Genomic DNA, 21,908 nt, shown 5'->3' with positions numbered 1-21,908 from the left:
CTATTCCACCTGAATGATGTTCTTGCAGCCCTAAGGAATAGTAATAAAACATTTCACATGTATTACTGGTTGGCTGATGGGTTAAATGTGCCTCCTTTAATGTGTTTAAGAGCATTGATATGCCATATGGGTCAAGAAGGCTGACATCTCCGATATCAGTGAAGAAAGTCAAAACACAACTGAGAGTTCTGAGGGGAAATAAAACGTTACACGTGCGGTTACAGCTTTATTCATCGTCACACTTTCCAAGAACCCTGCACCTTTCATCCAATAGTCACACGTTGCCCTCGGCCTCTCTCTCACACACACACTCACACACACAAACGCGAGGTTACTATAAGACAGTATGATCTTTGAGAACACCCCCTGCCAGAAGGCAGAAGAGCTGCTTTCTCTCCTGTGCCTCGCCAGCATATATTCAGTTAAATGAAATAGGAGCCTTCTTGGTCAAGGTTTGTTTCAGTTAAACTGTTCAGCAGAAGCTGTATCATTTGTTGTTCATAACCGCCGATGACGTGATATATATATTTTTTTTTTTTGACGTGATATTTTTTTTCACAGTATCACTAATCATTGGAATTCTTTTAGATCACTGAAATAAATTTCCCTTCCAGGGAAATGCATAGACGTTGGCATATTTGATGGCATTGATCCAAAATTAGGAGCGCTTTTAAAAGGCACACAGGGCAATAGAAGACACATATCAATGTAGCCCCTGGGGGTTTATCCAATCACGTCGTCCCCAACAGCATGTCAGAAGTGAACAGGAAATCGATTGTTCTTTCTATTTAGAAAACATTCACGCTTCTATGCATGTTGCCACTCATTTCCCACACACCCTCTTCCACGGTCCTCTGGTGAACATGTTCTGATGCCCCACTATCATCCAAATCCTCCTGGAGTGCGTGTTTCGTAGGGATTGGGCGAAAGTTGTGTGCCAATAGTTTTTTTATATAAAGTTGGACAAATACAACTTGCTGTGTGCTAGTTGTAAAATAATCAGTCTGAGCAATAAAAAATGCTGTAAAGAATGTGAAAGTGTACCCCTGGAGTGGGATGGGCTGTCTTTCGTGTTCGTGAGACGATTGGTGCCTCATTCGACTCGCTGTTTTTATGAATGGAGGCGGATGTCGTGAGTTGGTCATGCCGTACTGTGACCGCCAGGGGGCAGGCCATCACCCCGAATACGAACCCATCCGATGTTTTTTTCTGCTACGCTTCACATTATAAAGGCGACGTTTAGGGATAAAACTTGCAACTCATGGCATGGATGCCTCAATTATCCATAGGCCTGTGGTCGGATACGAAAAGCAAGTAGACTGTAGTTAAGCTCCCAGTACTGTATCCTTGGCTATTCGCGCATCAAGTCCTTTCCCATTGGCGAATTTGGCCGACAATTTTTGACTTTTTTTTTCCTTTTTTTAATTCTTTAAGTTTTTAAGGTAGCTTAAGGACTAAATGCATCTGTGTCCAACAACCATACAGCGTTATAACACTCGTTGGGAAATAAATGTCCAGCTTCTCCGGGACCCTTTTGAAATGCTGACTATTTAGCGTCAAAGGACAACCCCTGAAAAGCCCTCACGACACGAGGAAAACTCATCTACGTCGCCTTGATCGGTTCATGAGAGGGGCACATCTTGACCAAGGTGTGCTGAGATCCGGGAAAAAAATGATGGCAGCGAGTTTAACAGCGGAGGAAGAACAGGTATGCCTTTTTATGCCTTTATCGCTACCCTTATTTCCTGCCATACGTCTGAAACCGAAGGCCTATGTGTTTGTATTGGGGTCTGTGTGTTGCGCATGGCTACGGCTGCGACTCGGGATCTCCATGCAATGGTTAAATGGCTAATCGCTACACATATTGTCGCAGGTAAAGCAGGTTATCCCGATCGATTACTGGCGCATTGTTGCGTGTTGCATCACTGGGGTTCTCGTGTTGTGCGTGGACTGTTGCGAAACAGGCCACGGGTGCGACTGCCTTTACATTCCTCCCCCACAATGTAAAGCATTAATTGCAGACGTGGATGAGTGTTATGCATAGGCATACTCATTGTATAATGCGTTCAACGATTGTTCCATACTGTTCGTCCTGAATTGTGGTTCTATGTGGCAGAAGGATAGAAAGCAGCCTATAGGGATATGCTGCTATATGCAGACTCATGTGTAAACGATGATGCATCTTAATTGCATGTGGAATGCTTTGGCCTGCTATAGCCTTTACACATTTTCCACAAACACATTTGTTGGTGTCGTAATGTCTATCCTATCGTATGTATGTATGTATGTATGTATGTATGTATGTATGTATGTGATTCCAATGCATTATATATCCCCCCCCCCCCTTGCTACAAACTATTTCCCAAACCCAATAGGACACCACTGACCATAAGTGCCTGCCTAACTGAACTGTAACGTCCATAGGCTGTTTAAAGAGCATACAGTATGTCCAATGTGTGTGCCAAGCCTATAGGCTTGTTCATAGAACAACGTGGATGTATCAGAAACAGCCAGCAAATACATTAGTGTTATGAGCAATCTGGGCCGGAGGACTTTTGTGCGTCCTTTTTAAGATGATGATTTGTAAGCTACTAATTATGGCATCCCCTTTCTCTCTGCTGATGACACTATGCACTAAAGCCTTGTTGCAATCTTGTTTTCCTGAATGCTCGCATCATCGCCTCACAACACAGAAAGCCTTATCTGGCTCCTTCATTTCCTGTGTGTGTGTGTGTGTGTGTGTGTGTGTGTGTGTGTGTGTGTGTGTGTGTGTGTGTGTGTGTGTGTGTGTGTGTGTGTGTGTGTGTGTGTGTGTCCCTCGGGAGCCTCGGAAAGAATGGTGGAAACTTATTTCTCAAAGCAGCTGTTGAAATAATTGTGTGTGGACAACAAGTAGGCATGTCAGTGTGTCGTGTACCCATGTAGTCGTTCATATAGAAGAAAGGCGTATGTTTGACTTAAACGGAATGGAATAAAAGCAGAAGGACAACAGAAAAGTAAGGGATGTTGAGGGAGAGAGTGAGAGAGACATCATTATTGACTTCCTGTTTGTGGTATCGACTCGTGCCAGCTGGACTGAACGTGCACTGAGCTGCAGTGAATTGTCACTTGGCAACAGCAGCCCCATTGTTGTAAACAGATCAGCATGGCATCGGTAATCAAAGACCAGTCCCTTCTGACCTTCTGTCAGGAGCCAAGCAGGAGGCCATTTTAATCACAGCCACACTCCATGACTCCTGTACTGTAGTTGTTAAAGTTTTAAATGACAAAGCATGTAGGTGGTTTGGCCACCCAGATGTGAGATGGATAGATCAGCCAACCAGGTGATGCATTCCGGTGGCTAGCCTGGATGGCTAGGCTGGGGTCTGTTTGTGTCTGTCATTAATCCATAGGACTAGAGACTAGGGTTAGGGTTGGCTAGAACCACATTAGTCGAGCTTGGTTAGGCTCTTTTGTTTGCTATCTAAACAAGGTGTTAAGACTTTCATCAACTTATTCTTTGTGACATCAATCCATACGTCACTAGAGTCCTTCAAGGACATTTGGACATAGAGGGTTTATTACTGAACTCATTTACTGATTACCTACTTGTGGAGGATACAGTGGAAGCTTTCAAATTCAGCTTCACGCATTTGCCAACGTGTAGGTCTTAATCTTCAAAAAAGGACATTGAGCATCTTTGCCAATCAATGTTAGGACATAGTAATACATTAACGGTATGCGTTTGGTTATAGCTTACCTTGTGTGTGTGTGTGTGTGTGTGTGTGTGTGTGTGTGTGTGTGTGTGTGTGTGTGTGTGTCCGTCAGTCATCTGGCCTTTTCATCTCATCGTAAACTAGGAATGTCTCAGTTTCATCAAATGGGCCTGCACAAGGTGTGCAGTAGGTATGTGTGCCAAGATATAAAACTGTAAAGGCTGGATAGAAATTCTTCTATTTTCTCTGTAAGCACAGAAAGGTATTCTGTGGCCTATCAGTCCCTCAAAGGTGTTTGTAACATTCCTAAGAGTATTTTTGGAGTGCTACATTGTTCCGTCAAGGATTTTCTACTTAACATTCGGATAAAGTAAATTAATCCTATCCAAATGGCATACATCGGACACAAGCTCTTATAAAACTGGCTCATCTAGTTTCAACCCAGGGACAGATATCAGTTACTTGACATTCTGGCAAGCATTGCCTAACAACCTCAAGTGCATGGAAATGACTGCGACAGCAGTGGCCAATACCATTTATGTAACAGCATCCTGTCGCCCTGTACGTACACATGCCCCCGGGAGAGACAAGCTGGTTTCTTGCCAGTGGGGAAACCCGGTTATGATGCATAGGAAAGCCATCCGTATCCGATAAACCTTGTCATGTAATCATCACTGTAACTGGGTTTTCTTAAATTCTACACATGAACCCAGCGTTAAGATACCAACGTCACACCCACCAGGAAATGTATGTAAATACACCACCAACAGCATATTGGGTGTTCACCCTTTTTAGACACAATGGCTCACTGTTTGTCTGAATGTCTGTGAACACACACACACACACAGACGTGCATGCAAACACACACAGAAAGTCAGCCAGGACAAGTGCTGTCTCATGTTTTAAAGAAGAACAGTCGGTCATATTTACCGGAACCCTTCTGTCTTTGCGGAGCCGTGTAAACGAGACCCAAGTAGTTTGGAAATGCATAATGGATTACTTTGTGTTTGAGTAAATAAGGCCCCCACTGTAGAGAAAATATGAAGCAGCCAGATAAATATTTATGTATCCGATTCAGGGAAAGTCGCTTTCTGGCCTGCATGTCTTCACCACCGCTGTCATCAAAATAAACCCCACTGGCAGCCACTTAAACCCCTCTCTCTTTCAGGGGCTTCAGTCCCTGGAGGGTCAGACGGCTGACTTGAGCAGGGGGGCAGGTTGTTGTAACTGTCTGTTCTCCTTAAAAGGCCTCAAAATTGGACACTTGTCAATTGACCCATGAGATTGCTGAGTGCACCTGACGACTGTGGCGTGGCAGGAAGGGGCGGGGCTAGTGTAGGGCTAAACACGTTCAGAGACCATAATCTCAGACATCCAGCTGTTCCTATTTGAACACGGAACACGTTTCAGAGGCGAGGCGTGTGCAATCAGACAGACTGTGTAATCAAAGTTATCACTTCACCTGGCCATTCATTGAAATTCCCCATCAGCATTTTGATTCGTGTTGGCATTTCTATGTTGACCGGAAGGCTCTAGTCACTCACTGCTCCACCTTTCCAAGTGAGGTCACCATGACTGGCTGACCTCCCACGTTTGTTTCGGGAAAGGATAATGATTGTTTTTCAAATCGTTATTTTGTCGCTCTGCTGAACCACGCCAGTGACCAGAACAGACCTCAGCCGGCTGCCGGGAGCACAACGCTGACCTTTATGGCCCAAACTTTCTGTCTTTTTTTTATTTTTATCAACAACGGCTTCTTTATCTTCGGTTTCTGTGGCTGCGTTTTTAAGAAGACCCCACTGAAGTGTAGTTAAATAACAGAAAAGAAACAAGCCCCAGACCACCCGCTCCGTGCCACAATAACTATTGTCGTCTTCAATCAATGTGATCACAACCGAATAACTTTAAAGCCCACAATGAGGAAGGATCAAATTAGTTGTTTTATGTTTTTCATGTTTTTAATGTGCACATTCCTCTTTATCTTGACAGCCTTTTTGAAAGGGTAGCCCAAGCAAGACTGACTGACTCACTCACTCACTCACTCACTCAGTCACTCACTCAAAAGAAGACGGCCAACATTTAGTTAATTTATTTATTGCCCTTCCGACCGTGGCGGGTGACAGCGAGGCAGGAGCGGATCTGAGAACACGCCCTGTGCATACTAAAGGGCCCGCAGAGGCCCCTGTTGTCTGGCAGGCCCGGAGCCTTCCTGTGGAGAGACAGTGGCATCCTGTCTGCCCTGGCCCCGGGGCCCATCACTGATCGTCTTGTATTCCTGAAGACCTGCACACTCTTAGGGACCTGACTTCCTCCGCGTCACACGCCCACATTCTCCCTCCTCCTCCTCCCTCCTCCCTCTCTCTCTTCCCCCCCCCCCCCTTCTCGACCCAACCCCCCTGTGCTCACTCAGAGATCGGAAGTGTTTTTTTTCTTCTGCTCCCTCTAATACTTTTGTGAGCATGAGCTTTCACTGGCTCTTCTATTCTATCATCTCTTGATGATTCACTAAGGGGTGTTGACCTGGGGGGGGGAAGGGTGAGGGGGCTAAAAGAGGTGTGTACAGAATACCGGAAGCCCTGAAAGATACAGGCGTAGTGTATGTAGTTCATATTTATTTGTATTTGCAGTGTCATGCACACTAGCAGATATTTGCACTTTCTCAATGAAAACGCCAACCAAAGATTCTACTTTCAACTGGCATCACTAATTATGTTGCTAATGTCTGGAGGGGGCGGGGGCAGGGAGGAAGGGAGGAAGTGGGGAAGAGAAAGACGTGCAAGTAAAATAAAACCTCCTGTTGTTCGGGAACCAGCATCGGTTCCCGAACAACAAGATGTGGAACACCAGGTCCTGGCCCGGTAATGGGCTGCTGACGGTGATAGCCATCTGTGTAATGACAGGCATATGGGGACCTCTGCTCGGTGGCTCTACACTGCGTGGACGTCTTTTGCATGGGGGCTGTGCTTTGGTAGTGCTTTGGTTCTCTATCTTCGCCGGGTTTTATTAGGAGCGACATTGGACACGAGGCTGTCGGTGGAGTTTAGACCGGACCGGACTACGTCACGTGTACCGAGGCCCGGACACAAGGGCTCGGCTTTGGGACTTGAAAGTTATTTGGGGGAAGGGACGTGCTGAAATGGGTACTTGTCGAGTAGGTTTTGTATTGTTTCTTGGTTTTAGGATGGCTATTTTCAGTGTGGTTCTGCGATATTGACTATTGCAGATCTTTACTACCCAATAACTTGTTTATTAATGATGTGGAAATGTGAGTCAACTGTGCTCTCCAAATAGATCCATCAGGTTGCAATGTTTAGAGTTGAGGTAGGAAGTAACTGTAAACATCCCAACGACTATTTATTCCTTCATGATACGGGTTGGTGCTCATGTTCCTTCACAGGCAGGACTGCATTTCATATACTGTAGCGCTTTTCTAACCTATTGGCCACTCAAAGCGATTCACAATATTCCCTTGCATTCACACACGCATTCACACACCGACGGCGGGGTCATGATGAACCTCTTCACAGGGACTCGCATGAAGCTGTAGTATTTGACAAAAAAACTAAGTCACAGCACAGCACCATGGGGAAGTTAGCAGTGAACACTGAACGCGTCGCAGATACGTGGTACTGACGCCAATTCTTGCATGAGGTCATCGCGCACTGCATCTGCACTTCCTGTGTTACATCCGCTTGGCTTCATTTGTGCGTGTGTCCTCCCGCCCCAGGCCACCAAACAGTTCCTGGAAGAGATCAACGAGTGGACCAGCCAACATGGAGTGTCTCCACTGTCCTGGGAGTTGGCCGTCAAGTTTCTCATGGCCCGCAAGTTTGATGTCCTACGGGCCATAGAGCTGTTCCACAACTACAGGGTACGCACAGCACACACGCACACACGCACTGTGTGTACAACGGCCTTTACTTGATGTTGTACATCTCATCAGACCCCCCCCCCAACCCAACCCCACCCCTCACAGACAACAATGGCAAACGTCCAAGCACTGCATCCAGAGAATGTCATCGTGTACATTGGTTTGATCTTCCGCTGCTATATAAAGCGTATCGTTTCATATCCGCCGACTGATGAGAGGGACCCGACGAGGATCTCACGACGTGAGCCGTGATGAATTGCCCTTTTTATACACACTCTGGCTTTAGAATTTTTTTTTGTTGGGTTCCTAAACCGGGACCAGATGCAGGGTCATCGCAGAGGGCAGCACATGGAAGTTCTGTCCGTAAAATTCTCCCCGAGCTATGTGACGTTGGCCGCATTCCTGTTTACTCAACATCAGGCTTTTTAGGGTTCTCCCTTTTTTTTTCTTTTTGCTTTGAGTGTTAGCATGATGCTTTAAGCAGATATCCCACCGAAGGCTCAAGGCGCTGCAGTCACGCTCCAACCCACACATGAACGGACGCTAGCATATGCACCCGGGGGTATTGGAGAAGGGACGCTTTCTCAATTTGTCCAGATAACTGAATAGTTTTGAGGAAATGATGATTATTTATTCAGCAGACGCTTTTATCCAACTTTCATTTGTGTCATTAAGAGACCATTGTAGCGGTTAGCATATCTGCCTTAATAAGGAGCACTATGGGTAGACCGTTAACATGGGGCCGGGAAACCTTTCAGCTGGGAGTCAAACAGCCTGACCACTAGCCTGCCCTGCCCTTAAGAAAATGTAATTAGGACATCACTTATCCAGATCAATATGTAGGATCTTATTTCTATCTATACCAGTATTTAATTTTATGTGCATAGCACACATGAGCATGAGCTCTAAAGAGGCTTTCACACCTGAGCTGTTTGTTTGAATCCAACCCTGCTGCGTTTCTTCCAATAGTATGGGGTGGTGGGAATGCTCAATCAAACTCTTGTGCCGACTAACTAACTCGGTCCACTTGGCCCGCTTCCAAGTGAACTCTGGTTTGGTTTGCCTGACCAAGTCCATTGAGAACCCTAACTGAACCAAATAAAGTATCAATTCCACCCTTGCATTGGGCCGAGTCTACCGGTTGACTACAGATTGCTCCTCCATTAAGGACGAGGCGTCCATAATAATAAGGGCTCTGTGATTCGATGACTGACAACCCGATGATCTGTGTTTATCGCATATTGAAGGCCTTCAAAACCGAAACACAATAGGTACACTTTACCGCCCGTTTCATCTGAAGAGACCGGAATGTAATCTGAAGAGATGGGTCTTCTTTGGTTGATGGTGAATGAAAATGCATTGGCATATGACGACATGTGGGGCCTAGATCGCGGTATAAAGACAGCATTGGAACAACAGATTACCTGCACTAGGTCCCAATTTGTTTACATGATAATTTTTGGTTAGTCACACGGTACATATGGAGGATTAACATAAGTTCACATCTAACCTAGTGTGATTATCTATTCATCTTTTTGAAAACGTTGGCTGACTTTCAGTCCAGAGTGTGCACTGCCAGTAGGCAGTGTCACGTTCGGTTCGACTCTCCCTCTCATTAAATGAAGCTTGAATTTAAGAGTCACACCCTTCAGAGGCCATTCGACATTAAAGTCTGGAGTTAAAATAAACTGCAAGGGGTGTTTAAACGTCTCTAAAGCCCTGCAAAGTATAAAGCTGCTGCTCATGAGGCTACCGGCAATGCAGTCTGTACTCATGCGCTCTCATGCACAGGCAGGAGACCGGAAACTTTCCGGCCAAATTCTTCTCTCTCGGCAGCGCCACAACAAACGAGGCTGGTGGAAAATGTGCCGCTATACCTTTTTATTAAGTGGGAACATTTTTATAGGAGGAAATGCAACGTGCTGCTCATAGAGAGAACACACATCTTGATTTTGGAGGAGTCGTTTCCACATGAAACGGTGAAAGTAGTGCCTCATGGAAATCCCTGTTTACTTATGAAGTTTTACTCCCTCTCCCCTTATGAGTTCCCTTAAGGACATGGAGTGAACCAGTCCCAGTTCATAGACTTAGAGAGATGGAAACTCTTCAGATGTACAGGAGCTGAAATTGAGAGATGTGTTTTGGAGGAGATTGTGTGTGCTCATTAACAGTAAGAATCAGGTCTGTACGGTGAACCTTTTAAACACCAACCATTATATAAATACTTAAAGAAACTGAACTTAAACCACAGAGCCAGCCGCAAAATGACCAAATATTCAGATTACGTGCTTAAGTCAACGTGAAAGTCATCCATGCATGGAACAATTTACATTTAGGGCATTTAGCAGATGCTTTTCCATCCAAAGCTAATTTGAAAAGTTTTAATCTGCAATGTTGATAAACGCCCTGAAAGTGTGCTGAGCCAGCAGGAGGTTAAAGGTCCAGTACAAGTACCTTATTTTCAAGGAAACATTAAAGTCAGATTTCTCAGAAACAGGAACTAGCTGATTCCAGCTAAAAAACGGGTTTGGCAGAAGGTCAACTTCAAGTAGGACTGTGTAGGTCGTAGCATGTGTGCGGTAGCGCTAGTGCTTTGATGTGAATCTAAAAAGAACAGGCTACGTATGAGGTTTCCTTAGAAAGGGATTTCTGTGTTATGAGGAAATCTTGGAAAAGCAAAACTTGCATAGATACATAATAAAAACATTTAAGTTTTGGCAATGGTTAATGCGTCATTTCAGAGAATGGCAAACCGCAGTACCGCTTTAACTATTACTTAACTCTTTGGTCATTCAGCCAGCTTTATCAAACCCATCTCGCAGTGAATACAGTAAGAGGGGTACCTACCTATAGGTTAGGCCTCAGGCTTAGCACAGTAAGAGGGGTACCTACCTATAGGTTAGGCCTCAGGCTTAGCACAGTAAGAGGGGTACCTACCTATAGGTTAGGCCTCAGGCTTAGCACAGTAAGAGGGGTACCTACCTATAGGTTAGGCCTCAGGCTTAGCACAGTAAGAGGGGTACCTACCTATAGGTTAGGCCTCAGGCTTAGCACAGTAAGAGGGGTACCTACCTATAGGTTAGGCCTCAGGCTTAGCACAGTAAGAGGGGTACCTACCTATAGGTTAGGCCTCAGGCTTAGCACAGTAAGAGGGGTACCTACCTATAGGTTAGGCCTCAGGCTTAGCACAGTAAGAGGGGTACCTACCTATAGGTTAGGCCTCAGGCTTAGCACAGTAAGAGGGGTACCTACCTATAGGTTAGGCCTCAGGCTTAGCACAGTAAGAGGGGTACCTACCTATAGGTTAGGCCTCAGGCTTAGCACAGTAAGAGGGGTACCTACCTATAGGTTAGGCCTCAGGCTTAGCACAGTAAGAGGAGTACCTAGAGGTTACCTCCTTCTCTCCCCCCTAGCCTCTCCTTAACAGCACCTCCTTCTCTCCCCACCCCCTGGCCTCTCCTTAACAGCACCTCCTTCTCTCCCCACCCCCTGGCCTCTCCTTAACAGCCCCTCCTTCTCTCCCCCCCTGGCCTCTCCTTAACAGCACCTCCTTCTCTCCCCAGGAGACGCGGCTGAAGGAGGGCATCGTCCGGCTGCAGCCCCAGGAGGAGCCCCTGCGCTCCGAGCTCCTCAGCGGGAAGTTCACCGTGCTGGTGAGTGCCCCCCCCCCTTTTACCCACAGCCACTCTGGATAAGAGGCCTGGCTGCGGACGAGCGAGCGCACGATGCGATCGATATCGGAGCAGGCTGCCGAAGTGTTAAGTGCGGTGTGTCCGAACACACACGCACGCACGCGTGCGCGCACGCAACGGACGGTGGCAGATATAGGAAGCAGCGAGTCGGGTTTAGCGTTGTTGTTTTGTTTTTTTTTCCCCCCGAGCGGCGATTGCAAAGGCGTAGGAGGAGTTTGTGCGTCACGACACAAGGAGAGCCGTTCTCCATTCGACACGCTGAAACGCGGAGATGCTCGGGAGAATTGATGGGTTTGGTTCTGGGAAGAGTTGGGTCGTCGGATGTTTTCTGAAGACGGGGAGGAACTCTGCGGACCGTAGGGAAACGATCGGGGAGCTCGTACATGGAAAGTCTGGCCTGTGAATTGGTTCCAGTTGTCCAGTGTCTGAGAAGTTTCCAGAACTCATTCATTGAAATCCGTGAATGGGGGAGCAGGCTTGCACCGTGTCGCTGAGACTCAATGGTTAACCTTCCGTTTTGTAGGCCGTCTATCAGCTATTCTTCAAAGTTATCCCCAATAAACTCTTAAGATATAGTAATACAGGTATAAAAATAAAAAAGGTAGGCCTGTCAATGTTATGTGAATACGTTTTGATTCTGGGAAATTGGTTTGTTCTTCCTAGGGAAAATTCCATGTCAGGAACCAAAAAAGCTACAAGCTATTGTTTACCCCCTGTAATAACCCACCCCCGTGTGGAACCAGAGCCACTGGTTCTGCACATCCTCTACTCTGACGTCACACTCCTGCAGCCTCACATCCTGTCTGAGGTATTTTTAGTGTCCGTGCCAGAGAACACACGCACACCAACGCGCACAAACACGGGGCTTGCTCACTTACAAAGGGTAGGTTTCCGGAAAATGCCCCGTCTTGGCTGGCGGTTGAGGGTTCTGTAAAAGCGAGCAAGACATTTTGTTGGACGCCATCTGGCCAGCCGCTGAACTTGTCTGAGACGAGACGAGATGGTGGCCAGGCGAGGGTTAATGGAAGCCGTGTCTCTCGCTGTAGATGCCCCTCCTGCTGAACTGTCGAGACGGCCCCCATTCTGGAAACCCGCCAGTGGCCAGAAAACTGACCCAAAGCGCCCCCTTGTGGCCGTTCCTTTACTATTTCCTTATTGCTTTTATTGTGTGGGGTTTTAAACTTCGGGAACACTCTTCGGGTAACTCTGCAGCGGCAAGTTACAATTATTTTATGGGCTGTAATTCAAATTACAAAGGTCCAAATGCTGCAAATATACTGTCAGTTAGTCTATATTCAGTAGGATATATCATAGTAATATCACAGCGTTCCTCTAGAAATTCGCCCCTCCCGATCGCATTGAATCAATATAATGAGCCTGGTTTTGACTAGCGGCCCGTTGCTTTAATGAGTTGTACCAGACCCATCGGTTTGGCCTGCAGCTCACCGTGTCTCTCTCTCTCTCTCTCTCTCTGCTTGGCGTCCCAGAGCGTACGGGATCCGTCGGGGGCGTCCATCGCCCTGTACACGGCCAAGCTCCACCACCCCAACAAGACGGGGAACCACGTGGTGCTGCAGGCCCTCTTCTACCTGCTGGACCGGGCCGTGGAGAGGTGAGGACCAACACCACCAGGAACATACGTGTTTTCAACTTGTACTGAAATGGATTGAGGTTTTCTTTTGCGATACTTTACAATGAGGGTTGAGGATTAACGTTAGCTAGTGCTGTAGTTTTTATAAAGCAGAAGCATAGAGGTTAAGGTAAGTGTGTTAGTGTTAAGCCCAACACTAACGCTATTAAATGATGCATAAATGTTATTCAACATGAACACCATTAGTAAATATGAACACCATTTGTAAATTACTGGTAGAAACATTAGTAAACTCTGAATTAAAGGTTAGTTTATCCATATTATGGCATTAGCTAATGTTAATTAATCAACCGTTATTGTTAGGTGTTACTGATTTGTGTTTATTTGAAAAAACGCAATTGTGTGAATGCTATTATTGACCAATTGTTTCTACTACCATTAAAAAGATTATATTTGACCCAGGACCATTGGTAAACCCATTTTGAACGTGATAAATACAGTCAGTCTTTCTCCGCCACAGCTTCGAGACCCAGAGGAACGGCCTGGTGTTTATCTATGACATGGCTGGCTCCAACTATACAAACTTTGAGCTGGACCTCAGCAAGAAGATCCTCAATTTACTGAAGGTTTGCAACAGCTTTTAATACAAAGAAACCATCTGTTGATTTGGCTGCTTAGCCCGGTGTGTCACAATGACCTTGATGCATTGTCTTAAACGTTGATATTATCTTATCTCAAAAGAAACAAATTTCTAAGTATTATAAACACTTAGTGTTTATCAGTATCTAGTTCTTGTCCAAGAACAGCTTTTTTTTTAAACTTTGTTTGATTGGAAAAAAGGGTTTTTCTAACGTTGTTAATTGCTCTGCTCTCTCTGGCCACCAGGGGGCGTTCCCGGCTAGGCTAAAGAAGGTTCTGATCGTTGGCGCCCCCGTGTGGTTCCGTGTGCCCTACAACCTGCTAAGCCTGTTGCTCAAGGAGAAGTTGAGAGAGAGGGTAAGAGAATTAAAAATATATATTACTTAGTAAATGGAGTTATATCCGATCGGTTCCGAATTGTCAGCTCGATGATAATTCAAGTCGGCCAAATGTCTGGACTATTCGTGCTACTGGAAGTACGATTATTTCAACTTATTGACTCAAAATGAAGATGCTGGTGTGTGCAGGTATCCCATTGACAACACTCTCAGAAATGCAGCAGGAAAAAAAAAATAATATATAAATAAAAATACATAATTAGTGTACTTATTTTGTTAAAAAAAAAAGAAGTAATATCTTGTAGTCTAGTACTAGTTGCTGTGACACGCCCCGCTCTAGCCCACTGACCCAACCTCTCACCCCCTCCCTCCCCCAGGTCCAGATGGTCCGGATGCCGGAGCTGCGGCAGCACCTCCCCAGGGACTGTCTGCCCCAGCACCTGGGGGGCCTGCTGCCCCTGGACGCCTACAGCTGGAACCAGCAGCTGCTGGCGGGGCAGAACGGCCGCGTGGACCCCGTGGACGAGCTGGTGGGCCTCCCCCTGGACGAGACCTCCGTCCACAGCGCGGCCCCGGGGCCCGACGCCATGAGGCCCCCGGACTTGCTGGCCCACCTGGGCCGGCTGCAGCGGCTGGGCATCCACCAGGAGTACGAGGAGATCCGCAACGACCCCCCGGCCGGGACCTTCCACTGCGCACTGTAAGCCCTTTGGGGAGGGGGGGGACAGATACAGATGAATAGGGACAGATACAGAAAAATAGACAAGTCATCCGATGTTTGCGTTGTAGTATTTCATGCCCTGATAGATGGCTAGATAGATGGCTAGATAGATGGCTGGATAGATGGCTGGATAGATGGCTGGATGGATAGATGGCTGGCTAGATGGCTAGATAGATGGCTGGCTAGATGGCTGGCTGGATGGCTGGCTGGATAGATAGCTGGCTGGATAGCTGGCTGGCTGGATAGCTGGCTGGATAGATAGCTGGCTGGATAGCTGGCTGGATAGCTGGCTGGATTGCTGGCTGGATTGCTGGCTGGATAGATGGCTTGATTGATGCCCTCCCCTCCCTCAAAAATTCCGGTCCACCAAAATTCGGTCCAAAACATTTTGAACTCGGCAGTCGAATTCAAACACACTGTTTTGTTTTTTTTGACAGGACAATGCTACACAGTGCTTTGTGAATGTCCGCTTATTGACTTATAGTAGATAATAAATTAATAGTAGTTGACCGTAACCCGTGTCACCCACGCATGACCTTGCAACGTGACACGACCGTGGCGGGATGTTTGTTTACCGGACTTGACCTCCCGTGACCTCTGTTTGTTAATTATTCTTTGACAATTTGGGCAAGGGAAATTAGTTTGGCCGTCCGGACACCAGGTGGATTTGAATAACTCACAGTGGGCACATTTGGTTGCTAATCCGATTTTTGGGTATTCTCTTTTTCCGTGGCTTATGTTCTTTGATCCGCAAATGTCTTTTGAGTCCCCTAAATTGCACTTTACAAATGAAATGTATTGTGAAGCTGAATTGGGTCAGCACAACCATTTCTTGTCTGATAATTTCCCTATTTTCTTGATCCGAACAGAGCTGCCTGCAATCAGGAGCGGAATCGCTATGGCGACGTGCTTTGCCTGGACCAGACCAGAGTGCGTTTACAAGCCCGAAGGAGTGAGGTTAGTACTGTGAGGGGTTATTACTCACCAGAGTCACCATGGCTCTTCTGCACTCCAGACTGGCACCATTATCAAATATTGATGCACTCGAGGATCACAATTTACTGTTGCAGTGCTTTTGGGCTATCGATACCTTAAACAATGTTTTAGGACTTATAAATAAATTGTATATAAATTGTACTATATATAAATAGTTCATTAATTTGTTCTTCAGAAAGTAATGTTTATTGACTTTTTATTAATTGTTGCTCTTATTGTAACTTTATTGAGTCATTCCATTTCTGTGACCTTAATACAGATGAATATAATCTGACCCACAGATTGAACAGGATGCATCGGTTTACTTACTTTTGAGGCGTAGATTGCCATGCAACTTTCACGGTTTAATGGGTTTATAAGTTATTTAATTGGTGCCAACGTTGTGTCTCTGCCAGAGATCGGACTACATCAACGCTAGCTTCATGGATGGCTACAAACAGAAGAATGCATACATCGGTACTCAAGGTACGAATCCAAATGTCAACTTTCAGAATAAACCGAGGGTTGGGTGCCTTGATGAAATTGGTTTCAGCAGTGCAGGGGTTATCGTGCCTCAGCAAGCAAATCAGCCAATTGAACGGGAGCATTGTTTGCCCAATGTGACCACACTCATTCAATCAGCTTTGAGTAAGACGACTTTGTCCAATCAGGCTTGACTAAGACCGCCTAAACCAATCATCCTTGACTACACAAAGTTGAATAGAAGGAAATGGTTTGGGTCTCTTGACCACTTAAAACCAGTTCCAGAGATGGCATGCTCAGTGAACCTCTTGCTCACAACAAAACCAAAACTAGATTACGTAACACGTTACAATAAGAACTTTTGTTCAGAACCACCGTTGGTTACAGTCTTACTCTGCAAGGCCATTGAAAACAATGAGACGTTGTGTTGTTCCATCCAGGTCCACTAGAAAAGACCTACGGGGATTTCTGGAGGATGATCTGGGAGCAGAATGTACTCGTCATCGTCATGACTACTAGGTATGACGACCGACGATGTCTTTTTAAAAACATATTGTTGGTCCTTCGAGCTGTGCTTCGAGCGATGGGTTTAAACAATGTAAAATGTAAAGGCATGCTATTAGGGTGGACCTTTAATCCTAGACTAGACACAACCACCCGCTTTGTTGAATGGCTTATCCTGCAGCACCAAAGCATCCACCCCATGACATTTTTGTGGTCTTAGTTATTCTTCCATTCTATCTTTTATCTGCATATATCTCAGATCTTTACTTTATTTTTGCAAATAGTGCCTGAAATCGAGTATACCATATCCATTTACAATTCACCGTTTCAGTCGTTCACCAAAACGAAGCCTAAACGGAGGGGTCACTTTATTGATTGATTGATTGAAAATTTATTTCGAACATGTAAAAGAAAAACGGAAATATCATACAAAAAATAATGATGTTACACAAAATAGAGAGCATAATTAGATACCTGAGCGAGGTATCTAATTATGAGTGGGAAGAAGTTTACACTTAATCACACTCCTTCTCTGTAACTCATTGTAATTAAGCTTCCTTAGTCATAATAATAATTATTAATAACATTTTAATTTATTATTATTAATATCTATATAACTAGATATATATATTATTTTTTTAACGTATCCAAACGTATCATTTTCTTCACAGGACGGACGAGGGCGGCCGGCAGAAGTGTGGGCAGTACTGGCCGCTGGAAGAGGGGGGCCAAGAGGTGTACGGCCACATGGCGGTGGTCAACCAAAGGGTGGACCACCACCCCCACTACAACCACATCTCCCTGGAGCTGCACAACACCGAGGTGGGGTAGCACCACCCACTCAGACCAGTCCCTTACCCACTCAGACCAGTCCCTTACCCACTCAGACCAGTCCCTTACCCACTCAGACCAGTCCCTTACCCACTCAGACCAGTCCCTTACCCACTCAGACCAGTCCCTTACCCACTCAGACCAGTCCCTTACCCACTCAGACCAGTCCCTTACCCACTCAGACCAGTCCCTTACCCACTCAGACCAGTCCCTTACCCACACTATGGCAGGACAATTACGTTTGTAAAATATACTTGGATACCCTACTAGCTTTTTATAAACAAAATTATATAATTATCAAGGGTTTTCAAAATGCAATATCAACGCTAAATGATTCATCCACTATCTTTTCTACTTGGAATGGAAACCTAGTGCAGATCGGAAGCACAAAGCAGGAAAGACAATAAGATTGTTATACACCTTTTTATCTGCCATAGTGGGGACATAACCTTAACTAATCAATCACATTTAGGGCTAATCACTAATCACATCACATTTAGGGCTGTATTATTTATTTATTTATAGTAATATTATTTATTACTTTAACTAACCAAATTATTTGAAATGGATGAACTTAGTTATTTAATGGGACAGTTACACGCACATGCACATGTACATTTGTAATTTCAGTATATAGACTGAAGGCACTGTAAAGAATGCTTACACCTGGCATTATTCCAATGCTAACATCCTTAACCACAGGACACCAGAACCTCTGTTCAAGCAAAGGTATTACAGTCACTCTTTCTGATTGGATGAAAATAGTGCACTTATCATGGAACAGCAAGTAAACAAATTCTGAAAGTTGTTTCAACCTCAAAACCCGTTACCCAATAGGTTCGTATCAGGTCCATGATGGAAGCAGTTTGTGGACCTTTTCTTCAATACAATAGATGACCTGATTTTGACTGCGTGGCATTTTGTTAAGGGTCATGTTCATACAGATAGCCAGGTCGATGTTTCCATACACATGGACGTTACAAATTGTATTCAAGAATCAATGCATTCGATCAAAAGTTATTTTATCGGCAAGAATGTTGCTGATGTTGTCCAAAGTGACTTGCAGAGAGTCGCCCATACCTTTCATTGAGGAGCAAGTAAGGGCTATGCGTCTTGCTCTAGGATAACTAACAGGTAGTCTGAGAACTCTGGGTATCTAACCCATAACCTTCTGGCTGGGAACCACACCATTTATATTTAGCCCTTTAGGAGATCCAAAGTGAATTACACGTGAGGAGAACAAGCCTACATTCACACACATCTGGTAAAGATTCTTAATGCACCGCTTCACTATCCTGCCGGCCCAGTTTTAGTTGTGTATCTTCTTGGTTGCTTGGCCCTTATCCCCTTGCGTCCTGGTTCTGTGTGCCCCCCCCCCCCCCCCCCCCCCCCAGACGTGTGAACAGAGGCAGCTCAGTCACTTCCAGTACCTGAGCTGGCCAGACTATGGGGTGCCCACCTCGGCCGTGACTCTCATCGACTTCCTGGGGGCCGTGAAGAGACAGCAGAAGGCCGTGGTGAAGAGTTTGGGCCACCAGTGGGCCGGGCACCCACTGGGGCCCCCCATGGTGGTCCATTGCAGCGCAGGGATCGGGAGAACGGGTGAGTGTTCTCTACGGCGGTGTCAACAACACACACACACACTGACACACACACACACACACTTGCTACACACTAACACTTTACGCACACTGCGCAGTTTGACTTCACCCCCTTCTTCTGCGGATCACTTTAAAAAAAAAAACAGCCCAGACTTCTTTTTTTTTTCAATCAAGTGCACCTTGTGGAACATTGATGTTAGGGTAGGTTAAAAAGTAGACGATACCTTTTCACACATTAAATAGTGTTGACACAGACTAAATGTATCATTGGACAGTTGTGCGCCAACAGCACATTGTATGAAGTTGTGATGGATGTGCGCCTGCTGTGCTCCACCAGGTACATTCTGTGCCCTGGACATCTGCCTGTCCCAGCTGCAGGACATCGGCACGCTCAACGTGCGGCAGACGGTACGCCGCATGAGGAGCCAAAGGGCCTTCAGCATCCAGACCCCAGACCAGTACTTCTTCTGCCACAACGCCATCCTGGAACACGCCCAGCGGCAAGGCCTGCTGACGGCCAATCAGTGAGCCTCTTCTGCCACCCCCCCCCCTCCCCCCAACCAATCCCGAGGTTTCCCAGCATCCACTTGGACAAATCGATGCGCTCTGTGCTTCTTTTTTTTTTCGTCTTCGTTTTTTTTTAAGATCGTTCGACAGCAAGACGAAGAAAGAGGAGAGGGGCGGCGTGAGGAAATGAGACATTTATTTTGACATTTACCAATGTAGCAAGCAACAACTTAGCCGGTCAATAACAACAATGTTCATTCTTTATTCCGTGTTCCCTGACAAACCAGTTGTTTGTGTGCTGTGGTAGACAAACCGATCTCCTCTGTTGCATTCAGGCTGCTCTGAGTGAAGAGTACAGTGCTCATAGATGTGCGCTAGAGCTTAGTGTTTAGGAACCTACAATAACCACATTGCGCGTAAGAGTACCATAGTGCCACCGAGAGATGAACAACTTTGCCTCTTTCTCTCTCTTCCCACTGCAGTTTTTCCATAAGAGCTACACGGTCGATGCTGATGTTTTAAAGTAAGGACGAATGTATAGTAGGCACCGCAAGCTAGCTTTGATTCACACCGGTAGTACTGTTGAATCCAGTGCTGAAAAAATGAATCGGTCCAGCTCACAATTCCTTACATCCGAATAATCAGTTGATCCAAGGGCTTATTGGTCAGCATCCCTGTTTTCCATTATTGCTGTATACCATTTTTTTTTATCATAATCATTTTTTATTCACTGTGTCTCTGATTGTCATTACAGAAAAAAAAAATGGTTGGTTAAACAAGTAAGCAGGCGCAGCCCCTAGACTGTGTGCTCCTAAACGGCGTAACTATATCAACTTTTGAACTTATTATGCGATTTTTAAAAACAAACTATGCAGGGGATAACTAACTGCTTTCTATTAACTGCGGCGTGTCCAGTCTTTTAGTAGGGGTGGCCCAAAAGGGGTGGAGCTACCGCATGGGGGGGTGGAGCTACCGCATGGGGGTGGAGCTACCGCATGGGGGGGTGGAGCTACCACATGTGGGGGTGGAGCTACCACATGTGGGGGTGGAGCTACCACATGTGGGGTTGGGGCCACCAGATCTCAACACTAACTTTGTGGAACGGTGTGGAGACGGGGCAGATGAGAATTCACGTCCAATTAAACCGTAAACGAGGGTGTTAAAAAGCATTGTGTTACAACACAACGGTTTTCTGACTGATTGCGATTGATCATTTCAAGTCCTATCAACTGCCAGATTTAGTTGAGGTGGCCAATCACAATTTTTGGGGTGCGCGTGCCACCCCAGTTCCGGTTCCCTGGAAATGGCCCTGTCTATTAACTCTGCTTTCCCTCTTCAGTCCATCCGCAGAAAGCCAGTTGTTGGATGGTGTCTGCTCAGTCCTTCTACTCAAATGCAGTACACTCGATGTTGTTTTTATTGTCTTCTAGTTGTGTCTTTGTAATGTGAGACTCTCTAGGACATTCTAGGATTTGTATTGACACACACACACACACACACACACACACACACACACACACACACACACACACACACACACACACACACACACACACACACACACACACACACACCTGTCGAGTGGTCCACCCAGCAGTGACTGTCCTAAAAACCCATGTCTGCCAGTCACCTGTTGCCAAACCACGTGTAGTGCAATAGATATCTTTTCTTCTTCCGTCGTTATACCCAAGTCACGTATTAGCACTTTGAAATAACCAATCCCCTTTTGAGATTAGTCCCTAATGTCTGTTTTCAGTGGAATGCTTTAAAAAACAGATTCAGTTTGGCAGTGATCCTGGGATGAGTTTGCTATTTGAGATTAACTCTAACAGACATATGTGAATAACATTCTATGGGCCGTTTTTGACTTCAGTGTGTGTGTGTGTGGATTAACGTGCCACGTGAATGAAAAACGTGTCAAACGTCTTTTTTTTATTATTAATAACCTTATAAATGTGTTGTAGTTACAAAGTTGCTTTTATCTGATCCCTGTATCTTGTATTGATTTATAGTATATATACAAAATATATATATATTTAAAACTGTTCAGCATTTTTTATTTGGATGAAAGAATGTGTTCTTTACTACAGAATTCATATTGAATTTGGTTGTAGTGAAGCTTAGGGAGTCTTGACATCCTTCATGGACACTTACTGTTCTTTTTCAATTATGGACACAATGCGTGCCTCATTTTATTTTTATATTCTATTCAGCGGCTGTTTTCATACAGTTATTCAGGCTATACGATTTACATTAATTTTATATTCGTTCTGTTGTATTGCATTTACAATTAGTCTGTTTATTGAATCAAGCTATTCTGTATTAAACCACTTTGTCAACGTCTGTATGTGGTTGTCATTGCATACAGTTTTCAGTTGAATGACTATATTGGAATTTATACTACATATTCTTAACAGAAAGACCATGAGTTGTGGCTAAAACGATCTCATTTCTTTCAAT

The 21,908-nt window shown here is 45.3% G+C and overlaps 1 protein-coding gene across 1 annotated transcript; it reads left to right on the top strand.

Moving 5' to 3' along the window:
- Positions 1-1,271: 1,271 nt before the first annotated feature.
- ptpn9a (protein tyrosine phosphatase non-receptor type 9a) lies at positions 1,272-21,791 on the top strand. Its single transcript, XM_079743125.1, has 13 exons — positions 1,272-1,708; positions 7,423-7,566; positions 11,130-11,219; positions 12,746-12,870; positions 13,370-13,475; positions 13,735-13,845; positions 14,204-14,526; positions 15,417-15,504; positions 15,939-16,008; positions 16,446-16,524; positions 17,181-17,331; positions 18,735-18,942; positions 19,279-21,791. The coding sequence occupies exons 1-13, from the start codon at positions 1,625-1,627 to the stop codon at positions 19,467-19,469; spliced, it is 1,770 nt and encodes a 589-aa protein (XP_079599251.1). The 5' UTR covers positions 1,272-1,624; the 3' UTR covers positions 19,470-21,791.
- Positions 21,792-21,908: the final 117 nt, after the last annotated feature.

The sequence above is a fragment of the Pollachius pollachius genome, assembly GCF_949987615.1.
Source record: "Pollachius pollachius genome assembly, chromosome: 9".
In the NCBI taxonomy this organism is placed as follows: domain Eukaryota; kingdom Metazoa; phylum Chordata; class Actinopteri; order Gadiformes; family Gadidae; genus Pollachius; species Pollachius pollachius.
This window is presented reverse-complemented; position numbering and strand designations above follow the sequence as displayed.

Bases quoted from the DNA above. Each gene is read 5' to 3' on its own strand.
- ptpn9a (XM_079743125.1), top strand. From the start codon at position 1,625: ATGAGAGGGGCACATCTTGACCAAGGTGTGCTGAGATCCGGGAAAAAA. The intron at 1,709-7,422 runs GTATGCCTTTTT...CTCCCGCCCCAG, and splicing joins TAACAGCGGAGGAAGAACAG to GCCACCAAACAGTTCCTGGA. The intron at 13,846-14,203 runs GTAAGAGAATTA...TCCCTCCCCCAG, and splicing joins AGGAGAAGTTGAGAGAGAGG to GTCCAGATGGTCCGGATGCC.